This window comes from Toxotes jaculatrix, chromosome 10 (genome assembly GCF_017976425.1).
Source record: "Toxotes jaculatrix isolate fToxJac2 chromosome 10, fToxJac2.pri, whole genome shotgun sequence".
NCBI classification, from domain to species: Eukaryota; Metazoa; Chordata; class Actinopteri; family Toxotidae; genus Toxotes; species Toxotes jaculatrix.
In genome coordinates, this window is record NC_054403.1 from 22,950,605 (window position 1) to 22,970,384 (window position 19,780).

Genomic DNA, 19,780 nt, shown 5'->3' on the forward strand with positions numbered 1-19,780 from the left:
GGTAGTCACGGGAAGACAGTGTTTTCCCCTCACGAGGAAAACACTAACACATAACATTAAAACTAGAAAATCCATACCTCTAACAGCATTTCTACAGATAAACATCAGCAGTTTATACCACAAAGATCAGCACACTCAAAGGGTCATTTCATGGTCACGGGTTATCTGGTGAGATTACTGTAACTGGTGCTGTATGTTGTCTCCCTGAGCTCACAACAGAAGCCCTCGTTTTGTGATTCTATGATACCAATACCAAACCTCTACACTTATTGCTGCAACATCATCTTTTCTCAAATGTCTCTGTAGTCAGCTGGAGTTCAAGGCTCCCTAGTGTTTTTATACAAGTCGTCACCATTTTAACACGTCTTTAAAACTTTGCTAGGTACGAAGCAGAGATGATGAGAATGATGAAATGATAAACACACTCTCAGGTGAGTCCTGGGTCAGTTAGATGACGCTTAAATAACAAGGTAAAGTTCAAAGTTCACTGATCTTGAAGGATCAGGGTTTTGTGTTGGTAAAAGTTCAGCGAGGTGAGGGGGCACAACTTAAATAAATTAAATATATAGAGTAAATTAATCATACACATAGTATAATAATACATAAATATGTCTTCTAGATATGGACAATTATCCACCAGCCAAAACAACACAGACCTCAAAATGCAAGGTATATTTCTGCAAGGTAACTACGGTCTGTGACCTCTAATAGTAGCAGTCCTTTAGCAAAACATTCAACTGCTACCTGCCCACTTATTGTAGGATGCATGGCAAAAAAAAAGCAGTGGTCTGTGTGGTTCTACCTACAGCAGGGCTCGACAGGAAGTCGTGAGTTAGAGTATAACAGCAGGACAGTGTAAAGAATCCCTCAGAGCATACATGAACATCTGTCAGGCTCCAAGTTTCACATGCAGGAAAAAAAATGCAACAGAAGAGTGATTTCTCTCTCTGCTGCAGTCTCTCACTGTTTTCCTTCATTTCTCTGTGTCTCATTGTCTTTCATTTAACATCTATAGCCTGTTACTCAACTTACGATTTTAACTACTTTTTTGACATAATGCTAACATAAAGAATGATTTAGTCTAACAGTCTCAAAACAAAGTGATTTCATGTACAATGACGTAAAATGAAGAAAAGCAAGAAAAGAGAAAACATGTAAATGCTCACACTAACGAAACTGAAGCCAAATAATACATTTAAAAAATTCTTTCCATGGACTAATGTGTTTCAGCACTAAACAAAAGCATCTTTTTTTTTTATTATTTAGATAATTAAAACCAATTTCCATAAATAGCATGTATTACCTAATCATGATAAGTAAGTCCTGCCAATATGCCCCATTTCTTGAAATCTCAGCACTTGTTCAGATGACCTCCTACACACACATTCCCTCTCCTCCCATATTCACAAGTGACTTCCCCGACCATGAAAAGACACATTTCACAAGCATATGAAATAGCTGTAGTCCAGCTCCACTGAGCTGTGCTCCAGATGCCTGACATGCCTGCCAAACGTCTTCCCTGAGGGCAGACCAACTACACAGGTGCACTCACTAACTCACAAAACACAACAGGCATGCAGGGAAGCGCATACATAGCCACAAGTACACGCACAGAGCCCTTATGTGCTTCCTCAACAGCACTTGAGATTTATTTGATGTGGAGAGAATGAACTGGGATGATGAAATCCCAGATGACGCTGTAGTACACCCGGCTTCAGCGGCAGATGCTCCGCTGGGAGACTTTAAAATGATATGTTTAGACAGACAGGTGAGAGGTCACACCCGGCAGCTCTACAGCTGAATTACGATCAGGAGCCCCGTGTGAAACTAATGATGCAATGATGAAATCCAAAAGCTGGATATTTTAGGAAGCATAATTAGGTAACGAGGGAGAAGAAGAGCAAGAGCGAAAAGGTGCAGGAACACAAGTGCAGCTCAGTCAGCTGGCTCAGGTGGAACAGACTGATTTATGTGAATACAGAGTTGATATTTGGCATCGAGCCTCATCGCACCCCACAAGCCTACATCCAACTTTGCACGAAAGAAACTAGGCTATATACACAGAGACCTGTGCCAGCTATGATGTGAAAACATTTCATCTGTGAGCCGATGCCACCTATGGCTATGTGCTCATTTCCAAACAAAGAATCTCCAACCACTGCAGGTAGTATACTCTGAGCTGAGATGGATAAATGTAAGCCAGCAATCCACATGAATCTCCGCGACAGGCAAGAACATGTCAGCAAAAAAGCAAATAACCATTCACTACTCATACTACACAATATCTATAAATAAAGCAGACAATCTACAACATGTTATGTAGCTCTGACAATCAGCAGATGACCATGAATATGGATATAAGCATAATGTTGGCAGCAGTTCTGGCAGCATAAACCACAACACAGGAGCTGAGCAGTCAAAATGCAATTATGATAATTATGATGAATAAACTGACATATAAACCCATTATTTTCCAAATATTTCTCCAATGTGACAACTTATCATGGGCTGTATCAAAGAAGACAACAATAAGATTTACATGAAGCTAATATAATATATCCTCTTCTATGCAGGCCTAGTTTTCAGTTAGCAAATCCCCCAAAAACTACTGCAACACTGTGTGGAGATGTGTTTTCAGCGGTTCTGTCCATTAATTATCATGCAATACTGACACTAAATATTGGCAATAGACAATGTTACTAAATACACGGGCATGTATTTTTGACCTCTACCTAAATCAACAGCATAAAAGAATCATAATGCATTCACCAAACAACAGCAACCGAAAAGAAAAATGAGCTCAACCACAGCAAGAAATTAATTCACAGTTAATACTAAAAGAAACAGAAAGGAGCAGCATCAGAAGCAGGAAATAACCGGACAGACAAGGACAAAAACTGACCACAAGCAGATACAACCAGCAGCATCAGCAACCTCAGCAGACTCATGCAGTAGCTTACTCATATAACCAAGCACACAAAAACCAGTTGCACAGAGCGAAGCCTTTGCCTCACAATATGGATGTAACCACAAGCAGCAGAAACTTACTTGGAGAGGTGAAGTGTCTCGGGGAAGGACTGCGGTGGCTCCAAGCTGCTCACAACGCGGCAGGCCTTAGAAACTTTAGCGTCAGGCTTGTAGTGCACATCTGATAACAGGGGTCTCAGGACCAACAGCTGATGGCAAATTTTCCTCCACAAAGTCATTCCGAGGCCACATCGGGATCCTTAACAGGCTGGCTTGGTTTTAAAAAGCTTAATGAGCCGCAGCAAATGTTCACAGCACCGTTAGCCACAGAGCTGCTTCACAGGGCCAAACCGAACACAAGGCATTGCCACCTTAAATTGAGCGCCTTACCGCAAAAAAAGGGTGTGGCGAAGATTGTCACGTGACTGTAACAGCGCACCTGAGTTGCCCACCTGAACTAGCTGGGAAAGGTCGCTTTATTTAAAGGGAAACTCACCATCAGATACAGTACATTGGTAAGGTGATTTGCATTTCTTGGAACGTTGCTTGTGACGTGTGGTGGTGTTTTTTTTTTACTTTTTTTTTTTTTTTTTACTTTGAGTAGATAACTGACCAAATGCAGACAACAGTAGAGGTTAATAGTAATTATTTAAAAAATGACTAAAGGGTAGGGTGCAAAAAAAGTGGGGCATTGATCTATAGTGTGTTTTAAAGCAAGGACAACACAAATGTGACAAATTTTAAATTAGACAATGTAGTTACATAGATTCTGTAAATAAGTAATGATTCAAATCAAAGTTCAGCCCCTGGATTACAGCAGAACAGTTATTAAGCAGTCATTCATATTGTACATGACAGAAGTATTATGCTCAGAAAAGTGTCCCTTCACCTGAACAACTTCAGCAAACATGGGACAGTGTTGAAACTCTGATTTACAACATGTACAACAATATTGTGCATTACCTTGAAATATGACCCCAGACAACATGACTTGTAATGAAATACAAGGTTTGCAACAGGAGCATGTTGAGTATGAGGTAATGTGTCTAATGAGAATGTTGCAATAAAAAAATCTATTCCCCAGTTACCTGCAACACTGCTTTTTCATGTTTGAATCAGGAGATTTTTGGGCAGTGTAAGAGATCATTGGTCAATATAATCAGCCCACAATCTGAAGGTAAGTCTGCCAGACAGCACAGTCTGTATATCAGTGCTGAAAGGGTCCATCCTGCCAGCAACCAAATCTGAAGAAAGCGTCATTGTGCAGTGTGTGTGTGTACACGTGCATATGCTACATTTGGCTTCAGCCTTCAAGTCAATATCTAGGTGAAAGTTCAGTCAGGCGGTGCCAAAAAAGCTTACTCCACCTTTTTGCCAGATGAAGAAATTGCTTCCACCTGGAGAGGCTGATAAAGCAGCCACTACATCAGTCCTTCAAAAAATTATGGAACAGTTAATGACTGTGCAGCAAAGTGCCACACAGTCAGGCTGGTAATGCCAAACTAATTGGATATGATACAACGTCCATCTCTTTTTTATTACTGGCAAAGTGGGAGGTAATACATTTTGGAGTCAATTAATTGTTCATTGATAGTGAGATTATGAAACCAAATATTAAACAGATTAAAAGAAGCATTTTAACCATAAAAACTTAATATAAACATCTTTAATATATATTAAAACTTTGGAACAATGCTTCAAAACTTTTGTGAAATTATCTGCTCACTACAAAACATTTAAAGCACTAAAATAATACCACAAAAAAAATTGTTTTATCAATTAACTTCATACAAAGTGCAGTAAACAGAAGAAAAATGAAATCTTATCAATATTTGGTGTGATCACACTTTGCCTTTGACTGTCTCCTAAGTTCACTTGAGCACATATTTTCTAGTCACTTATTCTAAGCATCTTGGGGAACTTGGCACAGTTCTATGGCCTGTCTCATTTGCTTCTCATTTGCTTGACATGATAATGTTGAGATCACAGCTCTGTGGGGGCCAGACCATCTGCTGCAGGACTGCTTGTTCTTGTCACTGAAGATGGCTCCAGTGGACTCAGACTGTGTGTTTGGGGTCGTTGTCCTGTGGAAGAATGAATTTAGGACTCATCAAATGATGAGAATCTTATCATATGAAGTGCCTCAAATTTTACCACAGTACTGTAAAGCCCACTGAGGCAGTGTCGCTCTATACACATAACTCGTCCTGACTTGATTTGAATTCATTTAAATTAAACTGACCTGAAGTGAACTGCACTGAAACTGAACTGGAATAGTTTGCACCCTTGTGGCAAGGGAGGGAGGGCAAAGCCGGCGGCGTTAGGACCCTGAGCGCACCTTCGTGAGGGAGAGGGCGTAGGCTCTTTCAGCCGGTAGAGGAGGAAGGTGCCGCCACTGACGGAGCTGGTCGCGCACAACCGCGAGGTCCTGACTTCAGCACGAGCGATGCGAGTCGAGGGCGTCGAGGAAACAGACTAAGCAGAAACGCCTCGGCCGGTTATCGTCTTGTTTCAGCAGCGTGAACAGCAACACAGCACAGTGAGCATGTCGGTGCTAGCCCTGCAAGAGTATGAATTCGAGAGACAGTTTAACGAGGACGAAGCCATCCGATGGATGCAGGAGAACTGGTAAGGCTACGCTGCAATGTAACGTAACGTTAGCGCCCCGGTTTTTTGATAGCACATCACCGGAAAGCGGTTTCGGCTGCAAATTCGGCGCGGTGCGTACGTGCTAACGGCTTTAACGGCGCACATGCACCAGCCTCGCTCGCCGGGATTAAACCGCGCCGTATCCTATTATATCAGCCTCTCGGTCATCATCTGCAAATTGCTGCTTGTGCTTCGTGAAAATGAACGAATTCACGCAGGCCCCGAGCAGCGTGCTGGAGCGATGTTGTGCCACACTTCAGCCCGTCTGAACCCATCGGTTACTATCAGGCGCTCCGCTGTGCCATTATGTCTCCTTTCACGGGCAGGATTTGTCCTTGATTTCCTCTGATTTATTCTCCCGGCATCAGTTACCGCGATACTGTCGTAAAGGTCACCCATGGCTCCAGTTGCCTCATACACTGAGACAGTCACTGGCCCAGTAGCTTATTGAACCAAGCCTGGCAGTAGGGTGGTAAACATGCCCATCAATTGTATGGTTTTCTCCTTCAAAGGAGATGGTGATGGCTACTGCACAGGCATTTTGGGAGAGAGCCACACAGATATCCCATGCAAATCATACAGCATGTTCCTGTAACGTCACGCAGACAAACCAAATTACGTTTTGCTCTGTATGAAATTGATTTGGGGCTGCGGAAACAATGGCCACTCTGGACATTAGAGAAGTGACTCGAACTTTTTGTCAAATGATTTATCTAATGATTTATCTATTAGTATAGATTATCCTTTCATCTCTAAAAATTATTTTTTTTTTTTGCAAAAGGAGGAATGGAGAATACTTATAAGACAATAACTGATGAATTACTAAACTAGCTCAGTGTATGTCATGAAGCCTTGTAATCACTGAGGACCATGACTTAAAATGAAAACTAATTTTAGATCCGTCTTTGTTTACCCAGGGCAGTGTCTGCCAGGGTTTGCACAAACTGCAATATTACCATAGACTATTACTTCACTGTTACTACTCGGGTTAAAGTAAATATTGCTCTGTGGTTGTGTGCACTGATGCATTTCAAATGTAGGCTGTGTGCAGGTCCATCCAAGCATCCTTTGCAGGATCTCACTGAAGGGTCATTATCATCCAGGTCTATTCCAGGTTGAACAAGAGATGGTTCTAAGCAAAACCAAATGAGTCATGCATAAAGTTAGCATAGGCTTCATTAAGCATTCAGTGGGTGTGGGTTTGTAAAAAGTAGAGGAGGAGGCATTCATCTATCTTCCTCTATCATTCGATTGAACTTCCTGTGAGAAGGAGTCACATTTATTGTGTGTGTGTGTGTGTGTGTGTGTGTGTGTGTGTGTGTGTGTGTAGCACAAATTGAATGAGTCGCTCTTACAACAGTTTCGTTCTTATTCATTGAAATGAAATCTGTGTGTGTGTGTATGTGTGTGCGAGACAGACAGCATGGGAGCAGTGTGTAGGAGCTGTCCATACCCTGGTACTGACAACCGGCCAATAACGTTCATCTTCTGATGTCTGCTGACAGAGCATTAGCCAATCACGTTGCAGCTGATCTGTGCTGACTTCTCTCTGTTGCTCCTGTAGTGGAGGATGTCAGACTGGGCCAGTGCACACGGCCGATAGAGGCAACAACCGCAGAAAATGGGATTTGACGGGTTGTTCATTATGTTCATAATATACAGGGAGCAGCTGAGCAAGTGTGACATGTTTTTGTGACTTGAGGGTGAGACAGAGAAAGAAAACACAAAACAAGCGTAAACAAATCTGAACGCAAATATCAGGCAAAACAGAAACAAATGAAGCTGTTCTTTTATGGTTAGTTCAGGAGGACACTTGAAAAGCAACTGCAGCGTTATTCAGCCGTGCTGTGATTTTAATCACAGGCTTGCGCACTACATTTTTATTTATTTATTGAGCCTGGTGTAAGGCACCTTCAGCAAGCCTCTACTAGGGTGCACAAGTTACATCCACAAAGCCAAGGGCAAACGCCCATTAAATTTGTTTTTGGCTTACAAAGGGTTATTTGGCACGAGGGTTGGATGTTAAGATTTAATTGTTCATGAATCTGTTTCTAAATTTCAGTGCCGGTTCAGTTTTTGGTGTATTATTTGAATAAGAAAAGAAACAAAGGCCATCATAATTTAAACATGGTACATGTGTGCTCATGTAGGCTGAAGTTCAGTAAGTCCAAACTTCACTATGAGGAACTGTGTGCTGTGTGTTTGAACATTTAATCATTTTGCACTTAACATCCCAGACAGTGATGCAGCAGGTATTTTACCTTTGACCGCCTTTTATGAAAAATGCCTACAGTTGCCTCACTGACTGGGGTGAGGCCTGAACTTCAGTGTGCTTGATAGTCTGAACAAATAGATCAGTGTTATAGGTGAACAGTTGCCTTTTCTTCACACCCCATGAAATCTGATAAAACTAAGTGGATGAGAAAATTGCTGTCGCTGGTCGGTGATTTTATCATATAAAAACCCCTGTAAGTTTTGCAAATATTGATATATGACCGTGGAGGCGAAGCAGACCAGAGATGGAGGATCTGTGTTGATAAACAGCTGTCGATCAGCAAAACTATTCAGACCTCAGAGGTAAGTCACATTTATGATATACTTTAGTTTGGATATCACCTGAAAGACGTATTTTGTCTGAATTTTTGTCACAGAATTGATAATGAACTGACACAGTGTTCAGATCTGGCAATAAGACAAGCCAACTAATAGCTGATATGAGTAGATGGGTGGTCTGTTTTACCCATCACTATCCAAGGTGCTCAGCTAGTATAGTAGCTTGTTGAAATAAGCTATAGACCACTACTACTCTGATTAAGGGCCAGATGATATTGTTGCATTTTGTTCATCTTATATTATTGTCAAAGGAGCAAAACCATAAGCTTTGCTCGTGGTTGTCTTTCATATTCCAAATGTAATTTGAGTTGGTAAATGAGTCAGAAATAATTTTGTTTGTCAGATGTTTTTAAGTGATCTTAATGTCCTTATGTTCATTTAGTCTTCTCATTTTACCCTGTGGCATTTCTTTTTTTATCGCTTGTAAATGATAAATTAAGATATTTGTCTTTTAGAAGAGACGTTTCTGTCCAGTCTAGAGCTTTAGCTAAAATAATGCATGTGCTTCAGAACAGAGACTGTGATACAGCTATGGACACTGTAAATATACTGTTTATACATGTCATTGTTTTGCAGGGATGAATGGAGACTGGTACTCTTATCGGATGTGTTCCCTGGAGACTGGCAGCAGCATTGTGAAGCAAGGGCAATTAAGCAACTGGTTGAAAGAAGAGTAGGAAGAGGAAGTAGTGGACATGGACCTAGATTCAGTATCAACCCCTGTCACCTCTATAACAAGCATACATTTGAAAGACCTCTGTCTTGACTTAGACAGAGGTGACACAGTCTGTCACACTTGATCATGCTGTGGTCCACCAAGTCAACTCAATTATTATGAACTTTCTGAAATAATTGACAGGGATGATCAAATACCACTGCATTTTCTGCAAATAAAATTTTAAAACTTGCTCCTGTTCAGGAGATATTGCTGTTGTCAAAACCTTCCTGTTAATTTAAGGGGTGACAGCAGCGTCATCCAGCACCTGAATCCTGAGAATTATGTGCAAAGTGAAGTCACGTACATTTCAGACAGAACCTGGCATGTCAGCTGGGTGATATTAATATCTGTGACTTCTTACTGTCACATACTCTAAACTCACTGGCAGTAACTGTATGATATCATAAAGAGAAGACTTGCTCGGCTACGGATAAAATAGAAAAGGAAATAGTACTAAAATAGCCTGCTTGGCTATTCAGTATTACAATTTTAGTATGACAGTGAAAGATGTTTTTTCAAGTCCAGCCTTCAGATTCACTTAAAAATCAAAAATTTGTTTTTATATTTAGGATTTACACTTTTTTCTGTGAAAAATGCTCTGTAATCGATACATTTACTCGTGTAGCTGGTCAGTGTATTGCGTTTTATTTGTATATGAATTTCCAAACTGTTTGTCTGCTTTCTACAAAAGACCATAGGTTTACATATGTGCTGTCACCACTTTTCAAAATAAAGGGTGTTAAATCAAACACGTGCATTTCAGTGTCTGCTTCATTTCATACTATGCTGTGATGTGTGATTTAAAAAATTTGTTTGAGTTTTGAGTTTGGAGAGACGGCAGTGTTCCCGGCCTGATGGTGTTAATATCTGAATTGTAACTAGTATATAGTAATAGCTTCTAGCATGTTACTTGATAATGTTGCCATATTCATCATTAGTATAGTATTAACAGGACATTGAAAAAAACGACACAACTGAAAGCAAAGCAAATCATTGTACAGTGCATTTGGGATTTGTGTTTGGTTTTTTTTCCTGGAGAAACGGCATGTGACGGGTAAAATCTGCTGCAGTCTGGAAAAGGCCTGTTTTGTATTGAGACTGTTATGTTTTGCAGAGCTGTTACCTGCTCTAACAGACATCTTCAACGTGCTGACTCACTCTGTTGTCCCACAGACGTCATCACTCCTCATTACCATGCAGGTTGCTGGGAATCTGTGTTCTCTGATTTTGAAAAGCCTCTGGGGTAGGTTGCATCCCCACGGGGTCTCTGCATTTTTGACGGATCTCTGGTGGTTTTTGCCTCGACTGATAACAGGAGATGCAGAGCCTGAGAATGCTGCAGTGAGGATGAACAATGAAAATTTTATTTGTGGCCTGTGTTGTTGATTACTCTCAGTATTTGTATGATCAAGCTGCTCTATTTGTTACCATCACATTGGAAATACATTTGCAGGGAAAAATAACATAATCAACCATGTTTGCAAACTTTATGAGAGGATTAGGAATGTTGCTTTGTTCTAGTGGTAGTGTTGTCGAGTTTAGCTCAACACAGCTAATCATTTGCTTGTTGATTCGGAAGTATCATAGCTCATTCACTAGTCTTGAAGGTCAGGTTCCTGGGATTTGATGAGTTGAGGAGATAAGTCTCTCCTGTCCAAGTCTCATGTTTCTTATTCAGTCCGTGAGTAGTCTGTTGTCACAGAGCCCTACTGTTGGGTGGCTGAGACAAATAGATTCACCCGTCTTGGCATCAAGGTATCATTTCACTGGTCGTAGCATAGCTTGCTTCCTTTTTCTCTTGTACTGCATTTGGTTAGATATTATTTGTAATTTTAGTTTTTAGCTGATAATGCATAATTCAACATGCAGAAGGTATGGGAGTCATGGGGCAGTTAAAGAGTAAGAGTTTTTAGAATGTTCAATGAAGAAATTAGTTTTCAGGTGTCACACTGTGGTAGTAAAAATGATAAAGATTTTTTCATTCTGATTAGTTATTCTGATTATTCTGATTCATTCTTGGCTGAATAAAATTGGAGAACTCCACAGCTATATAAAACTTAATCAAACACTGACATGTATTATTTTTCAATTTGAAAAAAATCCATACTTCCCCGTCTAATCCTAGAGGTTCCTCTTGATTGTCGTACAGTAAATCTACAAATCTTTGTTCTGCATGCTGCTGCCATTTTAACAAGAGCAGCACATGGTGATGTTGATCAGTCCTGACCACGTTAACCCAGAATTCACCCGAGGCTTGATGTTTGCTTGGCTGGTTTCCTTCTCACAACTGGTGAGGCCAGAGATGAAGATGTGGGTTGGCTCCTAAACTAAGGTCTGCCTGTAGCGTCGCTTCACTCTGGTTTCACTTTCAGATTTCATCAGGCTGTCCAGGAAAAGCTTGGATGCAAAGACAAAGGAAAGAGCAGTTAATTGCAATTTCTGTTTTATTTATTGTCCATTGTCAGTGGAAGTAAATCAGTTACTATGTTGTCTCTCTAAAAGCACATCTGTTATAGCACAAGTGTTAAACATGGTCAATATTGTCTCTTTTACATCCATCCAATACAATACTGAGTATTTTCAGTAATTTTTCCACAGTGTCAAAACGGGATAAATCGTGTAGGAGAGACTGTAGTGGATTTTTATCAATGTCTTCTGAAATGAAGCTGGACCTGTGTGAGCTTTAGTGAAAAAGTATTTCAAACACAATAAGTGTACAGTATGGACACATGGTCAAGATGAATGGATTTGGTAAAAATGTGCAAAATTGTGCTTATATTGTGGAGTGCTATGCAATGCAGGCTTCCTTCAAGCCTTTTGTCTTGCTACTTAAAATAAGCATGACTCATGATGTTCTTAAGCACTTAACCGGCTGAAATAATTACCACTCAACAAATGTGCTCTTCTGTTTCCAGAATAGACAAATGATCCTTTCATGTGGGCCACCAGATGCAAAACGAACCGAGCCAGTGGTAGTAGTTTTACAAGGTTGGTAATTTTAACCACCAGAAACTGCATGCAGTAACAAGGAAAGGTGGGTGTGCTACTAACTGAATTATATCTGGCTGCTTCCTGGACGGCAGCTTATTCTGTAATAGCTAGGTCTTATTTACAGCACCTCTTGGTCTTATTTTGTGGTTTGCTGCTCATCCTACACTCTGGCACAGTACCTCTAATTGCCTTTGCACAGTTTTAGATACAGAGCACTGACAGGGAACAGAGTTGTCACCCTGAACTGTGTGCGTGTACACACATACATACACACATGTGTTGTGCATGCAGTTGTGTGTGCGTGTGTGACGTTGTAAACATACGCACAGTGAGAGGGTTAGACACCAGCTCTCTGGCAAAGGCGTGCAGACTCATCCTCAGACTGCATGCTGAGGATTATATAACGGGTGAAATCTCCTCGTCCAGCTAATACAGATCCAACTTCCACAGCAAGTTACCCAGCAGCTTTATACAACACTGTCAGTGGGGGAGGGGAGGGTCCACAGGGTCAACATCCTCATTCTATTATGTACTGTACTAAAGAGGCTACATGCAAGCACACATACCACCAAAAACCACAGGTAGAAAGTTCAGATCTGTTGTGATGTACTTTCATAATACCCTAAGAGGATGTCTGGACCTACTAGTTTACTGTAAAAATGTGTGTGGGGTTTGATACCCGCCTTGAAGTTAGAATAAGCCAGCCTTTACAGCCTGTTTGATGTGGACAGTTTTGTTGAGCTACAGTGGCACAGGGCAGCTCTAGAGTTCTGGTTTGTTGGCTTTATGTTCTTTACTCTGTCGGATATGAGCATTTTTTTTGTATATCTTAGATATTCAGCATGATTTGGCAGCAGTGCAAACTGGGCCAACGCCCAGCGTCTCACCCTGTGATAATAATCACACAGGAGAGCAAGAGATGCCAGAGATGCCTAACCTACCTAACTGAGCAGCTTTCATATTATCCTGGCTGTACACATCGATCATGGTGATGATTTATGTTGTGACCCTGATTTTTATGTAAGAAATAGAAGTAGAAATGTAACATTTATTTCAGTATATCAAGCTTTCTAGAAAAATAAAAAACGTAGAGCACTTATTTTGGAAGAAATCTCAGCAGGAGGAAAGCAGCTGGTTTCCAACCATGCAGCAAGCAAGAAATCTCTGCTGATTCTGTTACTACTCCATGCTGATCCTTCCCAAAAGAGCTCTGACGTTGTGCTTTTTCACTTGTGCTGCCTCTGCCCACTTTGACAAACAGCAGAGTCAAGCCTCTTGCCACACCCATCTAATATATTGTCCTGTGTAGTGAGGGTCAGGGGTGTTAGGTGCAGTGCTGTTTTTATTTTCCTTTTGTTTTCCAGTTTTTTCCAGGAGTTCTTCAGTTTGCTTAGTTTTTGATGTTGTAGTTGGTAAATGAAAATGAGAGTCTATGATCTTCTTAAGTCCCTGCACCATAGGAGAATGGCACATTAATAATGGAAGTGATCTCCATCTAGATCATTCCCACTTTCCCAAAGTCACAATTTTTACAAAACGGATTAATAAGATACTTTCTGTAATTTGAACAGGGATCTGGCAGAAAGGTTTTAAAGAGATTATGTGAATTTCTCAGTGACTAGGTATAGTAGACTAGCGGTGTTTTGGTCCTCAAGTCAGCCCAGAGTGTTTGTATGTTGGTTTAGAAAGTGGGTTTATAAAAGGCAGAAATCTCCACAGGGGTTGAAACAATTTGTTTGTAATTCTTGGTATTGATCACTAACCACTGTGCCACCACAGTTGGTGGGCCATTTTGTTTCTGCAGTGCATTGATAATATGTATTTTATCCACTGGATAATTAGAAGACTGTATCACTTGTATGATGGCTTTTGGCTCGTTTCAGGTAGCAGAAAATCCTGTTTTTATTCCTTTAATCCTGTATTATTTCTTGGATGAATCTGAATACTGAAGATCATGGGTGCAGCTGTAGAAGCACATGGAAGCATGAAGGGGTGATGTGAATTCACACCGATGTCTCAAATACATTCCTGTGACTGCAGACATAGCCTGGCTGCAGCTGGCACTTCAGAGCCTTTGCAAAGACAACAGCAGCACCTCCCCCTCTTCCACCACCTCAACCAGCTTGTCAGCTTTGACCATGCCCTTGGGTTTATTTACCCTTTAATTATTTATTTTTTTCTGACAGCAGTAGAATCTTCAGTCATACTGCAGCAGGCTATGTACATCTTGACCTTTGCCTTAGTCTAATGCACATGATAATGATAAAACAGGATGAAACAGAAAGATTCCTCTAAACCTTTGTGCATGAGATCGATCATAAGAAATCTTACACTGAATGAAGTTAAGCAAGTGTGTTTTATTGCCTGTGAAATAAAGTTTTAATTTGTAAGTGGAAAAATGTGCTAATTCTATTTCAAAAGTTGCATAGTCTCACTTTGAATTATTAATAGATTGATTATTAAAAATGTGTGTTGTGACAGTGTTTTAATGAAAATTAAACGCGGTTTGTACTGATGCATTAAAAAAAAAAAAAAAGGATACCACATCTGTGCAGGATATCATTAGATATAAAACAGCTTAGGCTATTTTATATTAGTCTGACCTTTGACCTTTTAGCTTAGATGGCAGTACACTGAATGGGAATGCTGAGATTGTTCCTCCTTTGCCATTCTTGCAGCCTCACTACAGTATGTAGGCCACTGTGTATTGTGTGTTACTCTGTTCTTCCCTCGTTGGTGTGTAGTTGAGAAACAGTGATGTCATTCTGCAGTCCAACTCTGTTGTCTCTCTGTGAAAACAGCTCCTTTTGACTTTGACTGGACTGCTTTGTCCTTTGTTCACTGGAGGTGGCCTAAATCAGTTTCTGGGCTTCCTTCAAGAGCAGAGGGGTGGCATCCTTCATCCTCGGAATACTGACATACAATGCAGTCCATTATTTTAAACAATTGACACTGTTATCTAATTTTTGTTCCTGTCTTCACTGACTTTCATGGTTCGTTACTGTTATGATAGAAATAGTTTAAGCTTCACATTGTTATCAGCATTTTCTTTTAGTGAGGAAAGGAGGAGACAGAAAAAAGTGTCTGTACACTGTGTGACAGCGGTTGTATTTCTTTTAAATATAGAGTTGGCTATATTTGAAATATATTGAAATACATGTGGCAAATGGAGATACCCCAAACCCATCTGCAACTGTTATCAGGCAAACATTGGCCTTTTTTTAATACATTGGTATTGGCTGAGCTATAACTGTTATTTGATACTCACCTTAACATAACTGACTCACTTATATGGCTTGCAAAGCAACAATATTATAAACTGGAACCTTGAAAATTAACATCAGGTTGAGTAAATGTGTTCTTGATACATCTCCCTGTGTATTGTATCACACAGCCATGTTTTTCTCTTTTTTTTGGTGGCTTAGTAAAATGAATACTCTTTTTCTCTTTCTTGTGTAGCTACACACCTGATCAGCAAAATTAGGTGCTGCTCTGCTGAGGCTGCAAAACAGAACAGGATGGATTGCTGTTTACAGGCTGCACATGTCACGGTTCTGTGAGAAATGCTTGCGTTTGTGTTGAAATTAATACTCAGACTATTTGACTAGTATCCTGGTGTGCATCTGTACTCTATTTTACAAAGACAGTTGACCTTGAATAAATAATTATACAGAGATATAACTTGCCTCATGTATAACCTCCAAAAAGCAAAACAAAAACATCATCACTGACTTGGAACATTGCTCCTGGGGCTAGTTTTACACAACTCATTATCAGCACCCAGAATGCCTCATTCCTGGTTTTTGCGTTGCTGTACATACTTCTTTTTTTTCCAGCACTGCTGCACAGTTACATGTCTCTACCTCTGGCTACTGCTGCAGGTGTAACGTCTTTCTCATTTGCACCTGCAGCCTTATCATCATTAGTTTATTTTCCCTAACTTTTTTGGCTAATGCTGCTCTAAGCAGTTACTCTGCTCTCTGTCCAATAGACCAAACATTGTGTTGGACAAAGCTGCTCTAGTTTTAGGCAGCATGCCCTCATCTTCTTTTGGTCCTACTCAGCATCTAGTCTGTCAAGTACGACCACCTGGGCTTTGTAATTGTGCTGAGCGCTGGGAAATGCTTTTCTTTAGATTCAGTTAAGCCAGGTGATGCTTCATCACAAGTCTTCCACTTCATGCATCACAGCATCTGATCTCTGACAAGTCAATTAAGGCAAACAGGATGATGGGAGTTGGAACTGAATAGAAGCAATAACTGTAAACAGAAGCATTTGGTGACAGTTGGAGCTGGATTTAAATCATTAAAACATTACTTAAGTTGTTGCTTGAAGTCAGTACAGCTACGGTTTTTATTATAAACAGTATGTTGTACTTAATATAGTGATGCTATAGTGGAAGGGAAGCAGAGATGCAGACATATGGTTGTTGGGGGGAAAAAACCCTCTTTGGACACATGTAGCCTGTTAGATGTCATCAGTTTGTGATGACATCTAACAGGCTACATGTTTTGCTACATGTTTTGCTACAAGTTCATGCTACAAGTTTTCCAGACCCATAAATCCAGTTTGCATGGTAAAAGGCTGGTTGCTTTTTGTTTTAGGATGGGTTTATAACTGAATGAATATTAAGGAGCTGAAAAGACATTAACATGGGTATGCACAAGCAATTAAAGTCAAAGAAAGCTTAATGTTAAGCTCTTTACCTTTTCTGTTTACAGGAAGAAGTCCTTTCTCTTCTCTGCGCTCTATGCTGCCTGTATCCTCGGGGGCCGCCATGTCATGAAACAGAGGGAGAAGTTTGAATTGAGGAAACCACTGGTGCTATGGTCGCTCACCCTTGCTGTATTCAGGTGAGAAAGAGTTGACATTAAATGGACCTGAATTTTCTATCATGCAGATTAAACCAAATTCTTTCATGTCAAAATGACTGTCCATACAAGTAGTCAGTAACAACCTGCTTATGTGTAGTAAATAAATGTACCACATATTTCCCCATTACTATAATTTGCTGTGTCTGTATTGTCTCTCTGTCCATGTAGTATATTTGGTGCCATCCGTACTGGGAGTTACATGATGTACATCTTGATGACAAAAGGGCTTAAACAGTCAGTTTGTGACCAGAGTTTTTACAACGGGCCTGTCAGCAAGTTCTGGGCATACGCCTTTGTACTTAGTAAAGCACCAGAACTGGGTAAGTCAAGACCTTTTTACTGCATAGATCTTATTACCATGTTTACTGTTGCTGTAATGTTTCCCATACAACAGTCTGCCCCAGTGAATAAACTGCTAAGTTGCAGCACAAATGCTACAGTGACTAACTGCTCTTACTTTAGCGCCTGAAAAAGATTAAAAAAAATATATATATATATCAATATTAATCAGATTCTAATAAATCATAAATGTAATTTTTGATGCATCTACATTTGATATCATAGACATTTTCTCACTTAAATACCACTGAAGAACCTTTTATTTGTCAATTTAAGTGTTGTGCGTCATGCAGATATAGACAGGGTCATGCATTACAGTCAGGAAGGCAGTCTACTCCAATTCCCCACCCTAACAAGTGTACATTTACTCTTACACATCAGTTGGAAAAGGAGTTCATGCTAACTCGGTATAACAGTAATGAATGTTCTTTATATTTGTGAGCAGTTTTCTTGTTTAATCAGAAATATTATTTCTACAATGTAACAACGCAAACCATTTTAAACAGACCTGGGCCTGATATACAATCATTGATATAATTGTAACTTGAATGTTTTTTGGAACAGCTGAAAAGAAAAAAAACATTTTTTTAAATACTGAAGTAAACACAAGGGTAGACAGACCTTTTTTTCTAGTATGGCATCTGTCCTGTCTGCATTTATAGTAACTATATTAGTTTATAGTTGAAAACTCATCAATGTTAGCATCATAATGGGTGCTGTAAAAGCATTTTTTGCTGTCACTTGTGTTTCTGTTTATTATTCAAAGGGCAGCCTTTTAAGTTGTTTGAAACATTTCAGTCCTACTCTGTGTGCCAACAGCTTTATGGTTTCACATAGTTCATTTAGCCAACATTTTCTGCATATTTGAGAGCGACTTGAATCACAGCCAGTCATTTTCAATGGGCCAATGGTAATGATATTCTCTTTCCTCCTGTTCCTATTCCTTCATCCATTCCCCTCTTCTATATTCCCCTCCTCCTCATGCTCACCATATACTTTCCCCATCTCTTGAAAAACTCTACTTCCTTCAAAACTTCCTGTTTCATACTTGTAGGTGACACTCTCTTCATTGTCCTGAGGAAACAGAAGCTCATCTTTCTCCACTGGTATCACCACATCACCGTACTGCTCTACTCCTGGTACTCCTATAAAGACATGGTGGCCGGTGGCGGATGGTTCATGACTATGAACTACTTGGTCCACGCCGTCATGTACTCTTACTACGCCTTGCGGGCAGCCGGCTTCAAGGTGTCACGCAAGTTTGCCATGTTCATTACATTGACCCAGATCACCCAGATGCTGATGGGCTGTGTGGTCAACTACCTGGTGTACTCGTGGATGCAGCAGGGGCAGGAGTGTCCATCCCACATGCAGAACATTGTGTGGTCCTCCCTCATGTACCTCAGCTACTTTGTGCTCTTTGTCCAGTTCTTCTTCGAGGCCTACGTCGGCAAGTCCAAATCATCGGCTATGTCTATCACCAAGAAGAGCGAGTAAAAAATGCCATAAGTATGGAAGGGAGATAATGAAGAAAAAGGGAGGTGGAAATGGAGAGCAGGGACCAGTGACTTGAGAGGAAGAGAGAGAGTGAGGGGGATGAATGGCTTTGGATGTTGGAGAGGTGTTAAGTGGGTGTGGGGTAGGGATGGGAAGGTAAAGACAATGACTGGTGTTTGTGCTTGAGCATTACTACTAATGTGCAGATCTAAAAAAAACCCTCACTGGAGGTGATGTCTCCATTGAGAAATGCTGAGGAGGCAGCGCTGCCATGATCAGAAGCCATCACGAGTTGTCCACCTGAAGTTTTAAAGCCCCTTTTTGAATTTACCATGAATAGTTCATAAGACCTAAAAGATAACAAAAAGACAAAATCATTAATTAAAAAAATACATCTGCCATGAGCATATGTTTACTTGATATTAAAAAAAAAAAAGAAAAAAAAAAGAAATGAATCAGTACATATGAAGATGGGTGGAGTCAGTGTTAACTTGGACCATCTGAGTATGTTTTTGTCTGTCGTCAGTGTTTGTTGCTTTGTTTTGATCTGTCAATGAAAAGGTTTGAGACACTGGTGAGTGCTTGAAGCTACTGGGTGTTGGTGATGGATGTGAACTGGGACGAACGACACTGTATCTTCTGTGTCTTACATTGCAAAATGCGATATTTTTCTCAGGTCTTAGGTTATCTCTTTCTTATTATAATATGCATATCAAGACAAAGTAGACATGTTTAACATCAGCACCGGTTTATGGCTGAAATTCATCCAGTATGGCAGCATAGTTGATTTACAAAAAGGTATGAATGAAACTGATTGGACTGACTGACTCAGATGATAACACTGATCCTGGGCATGTTGGGAAACAGATGCTGACAGTGCCCTGCTTCACCATTTGTCATGACCTCGCAGAAGTTTCCGACCACACTTGGAAAATGACTTGCCATTGATTTTCAAACGCTTTTGTGTGATAAAGGGTCCCTACCAGTGAAGAAAAAAAGTCTGTTGGACATTGAAAGCTTAAATGGAGGACAAACATATTTATGTTTAGCAAAAGAAAAAAAAAATCAAACATGCAAATTGTCAAAATCTGCTGTATTGACTTTAAAAAATAGTATGTATCCTTAATGGTGT

At 40.2% G+C, this 19,780-nt stretch overlaps 1 protein-coding gene across 1 annotated transcript; it reads left to right on the top strand.

Annotated features, from left to right (window-relative positions):
- The first annotated feature begins 5,359 nt into the window (after window positions 1-5,359).
- Window positions 5,360-19,780, top strand: elovl6 (ELOVL fatty acid elongase 6). Its single transcript, XM_041047421.1, has 4 exons — window positions 5,360-5,595; window positions 16,660-16,791; window positions 16,981-17,132; window positions 18,206-19,780. Exons 1-4 carry the CDS (start codon window positions 5,513-5,515, stop codon window positions 18,646-18,648), a joined length of 810 nt encoding a protein of 269 aa, XP_040903355.1. The 5' UTR covers window positions 5,360-5,512; the 3' UTR covers window positions 18,649-19,780.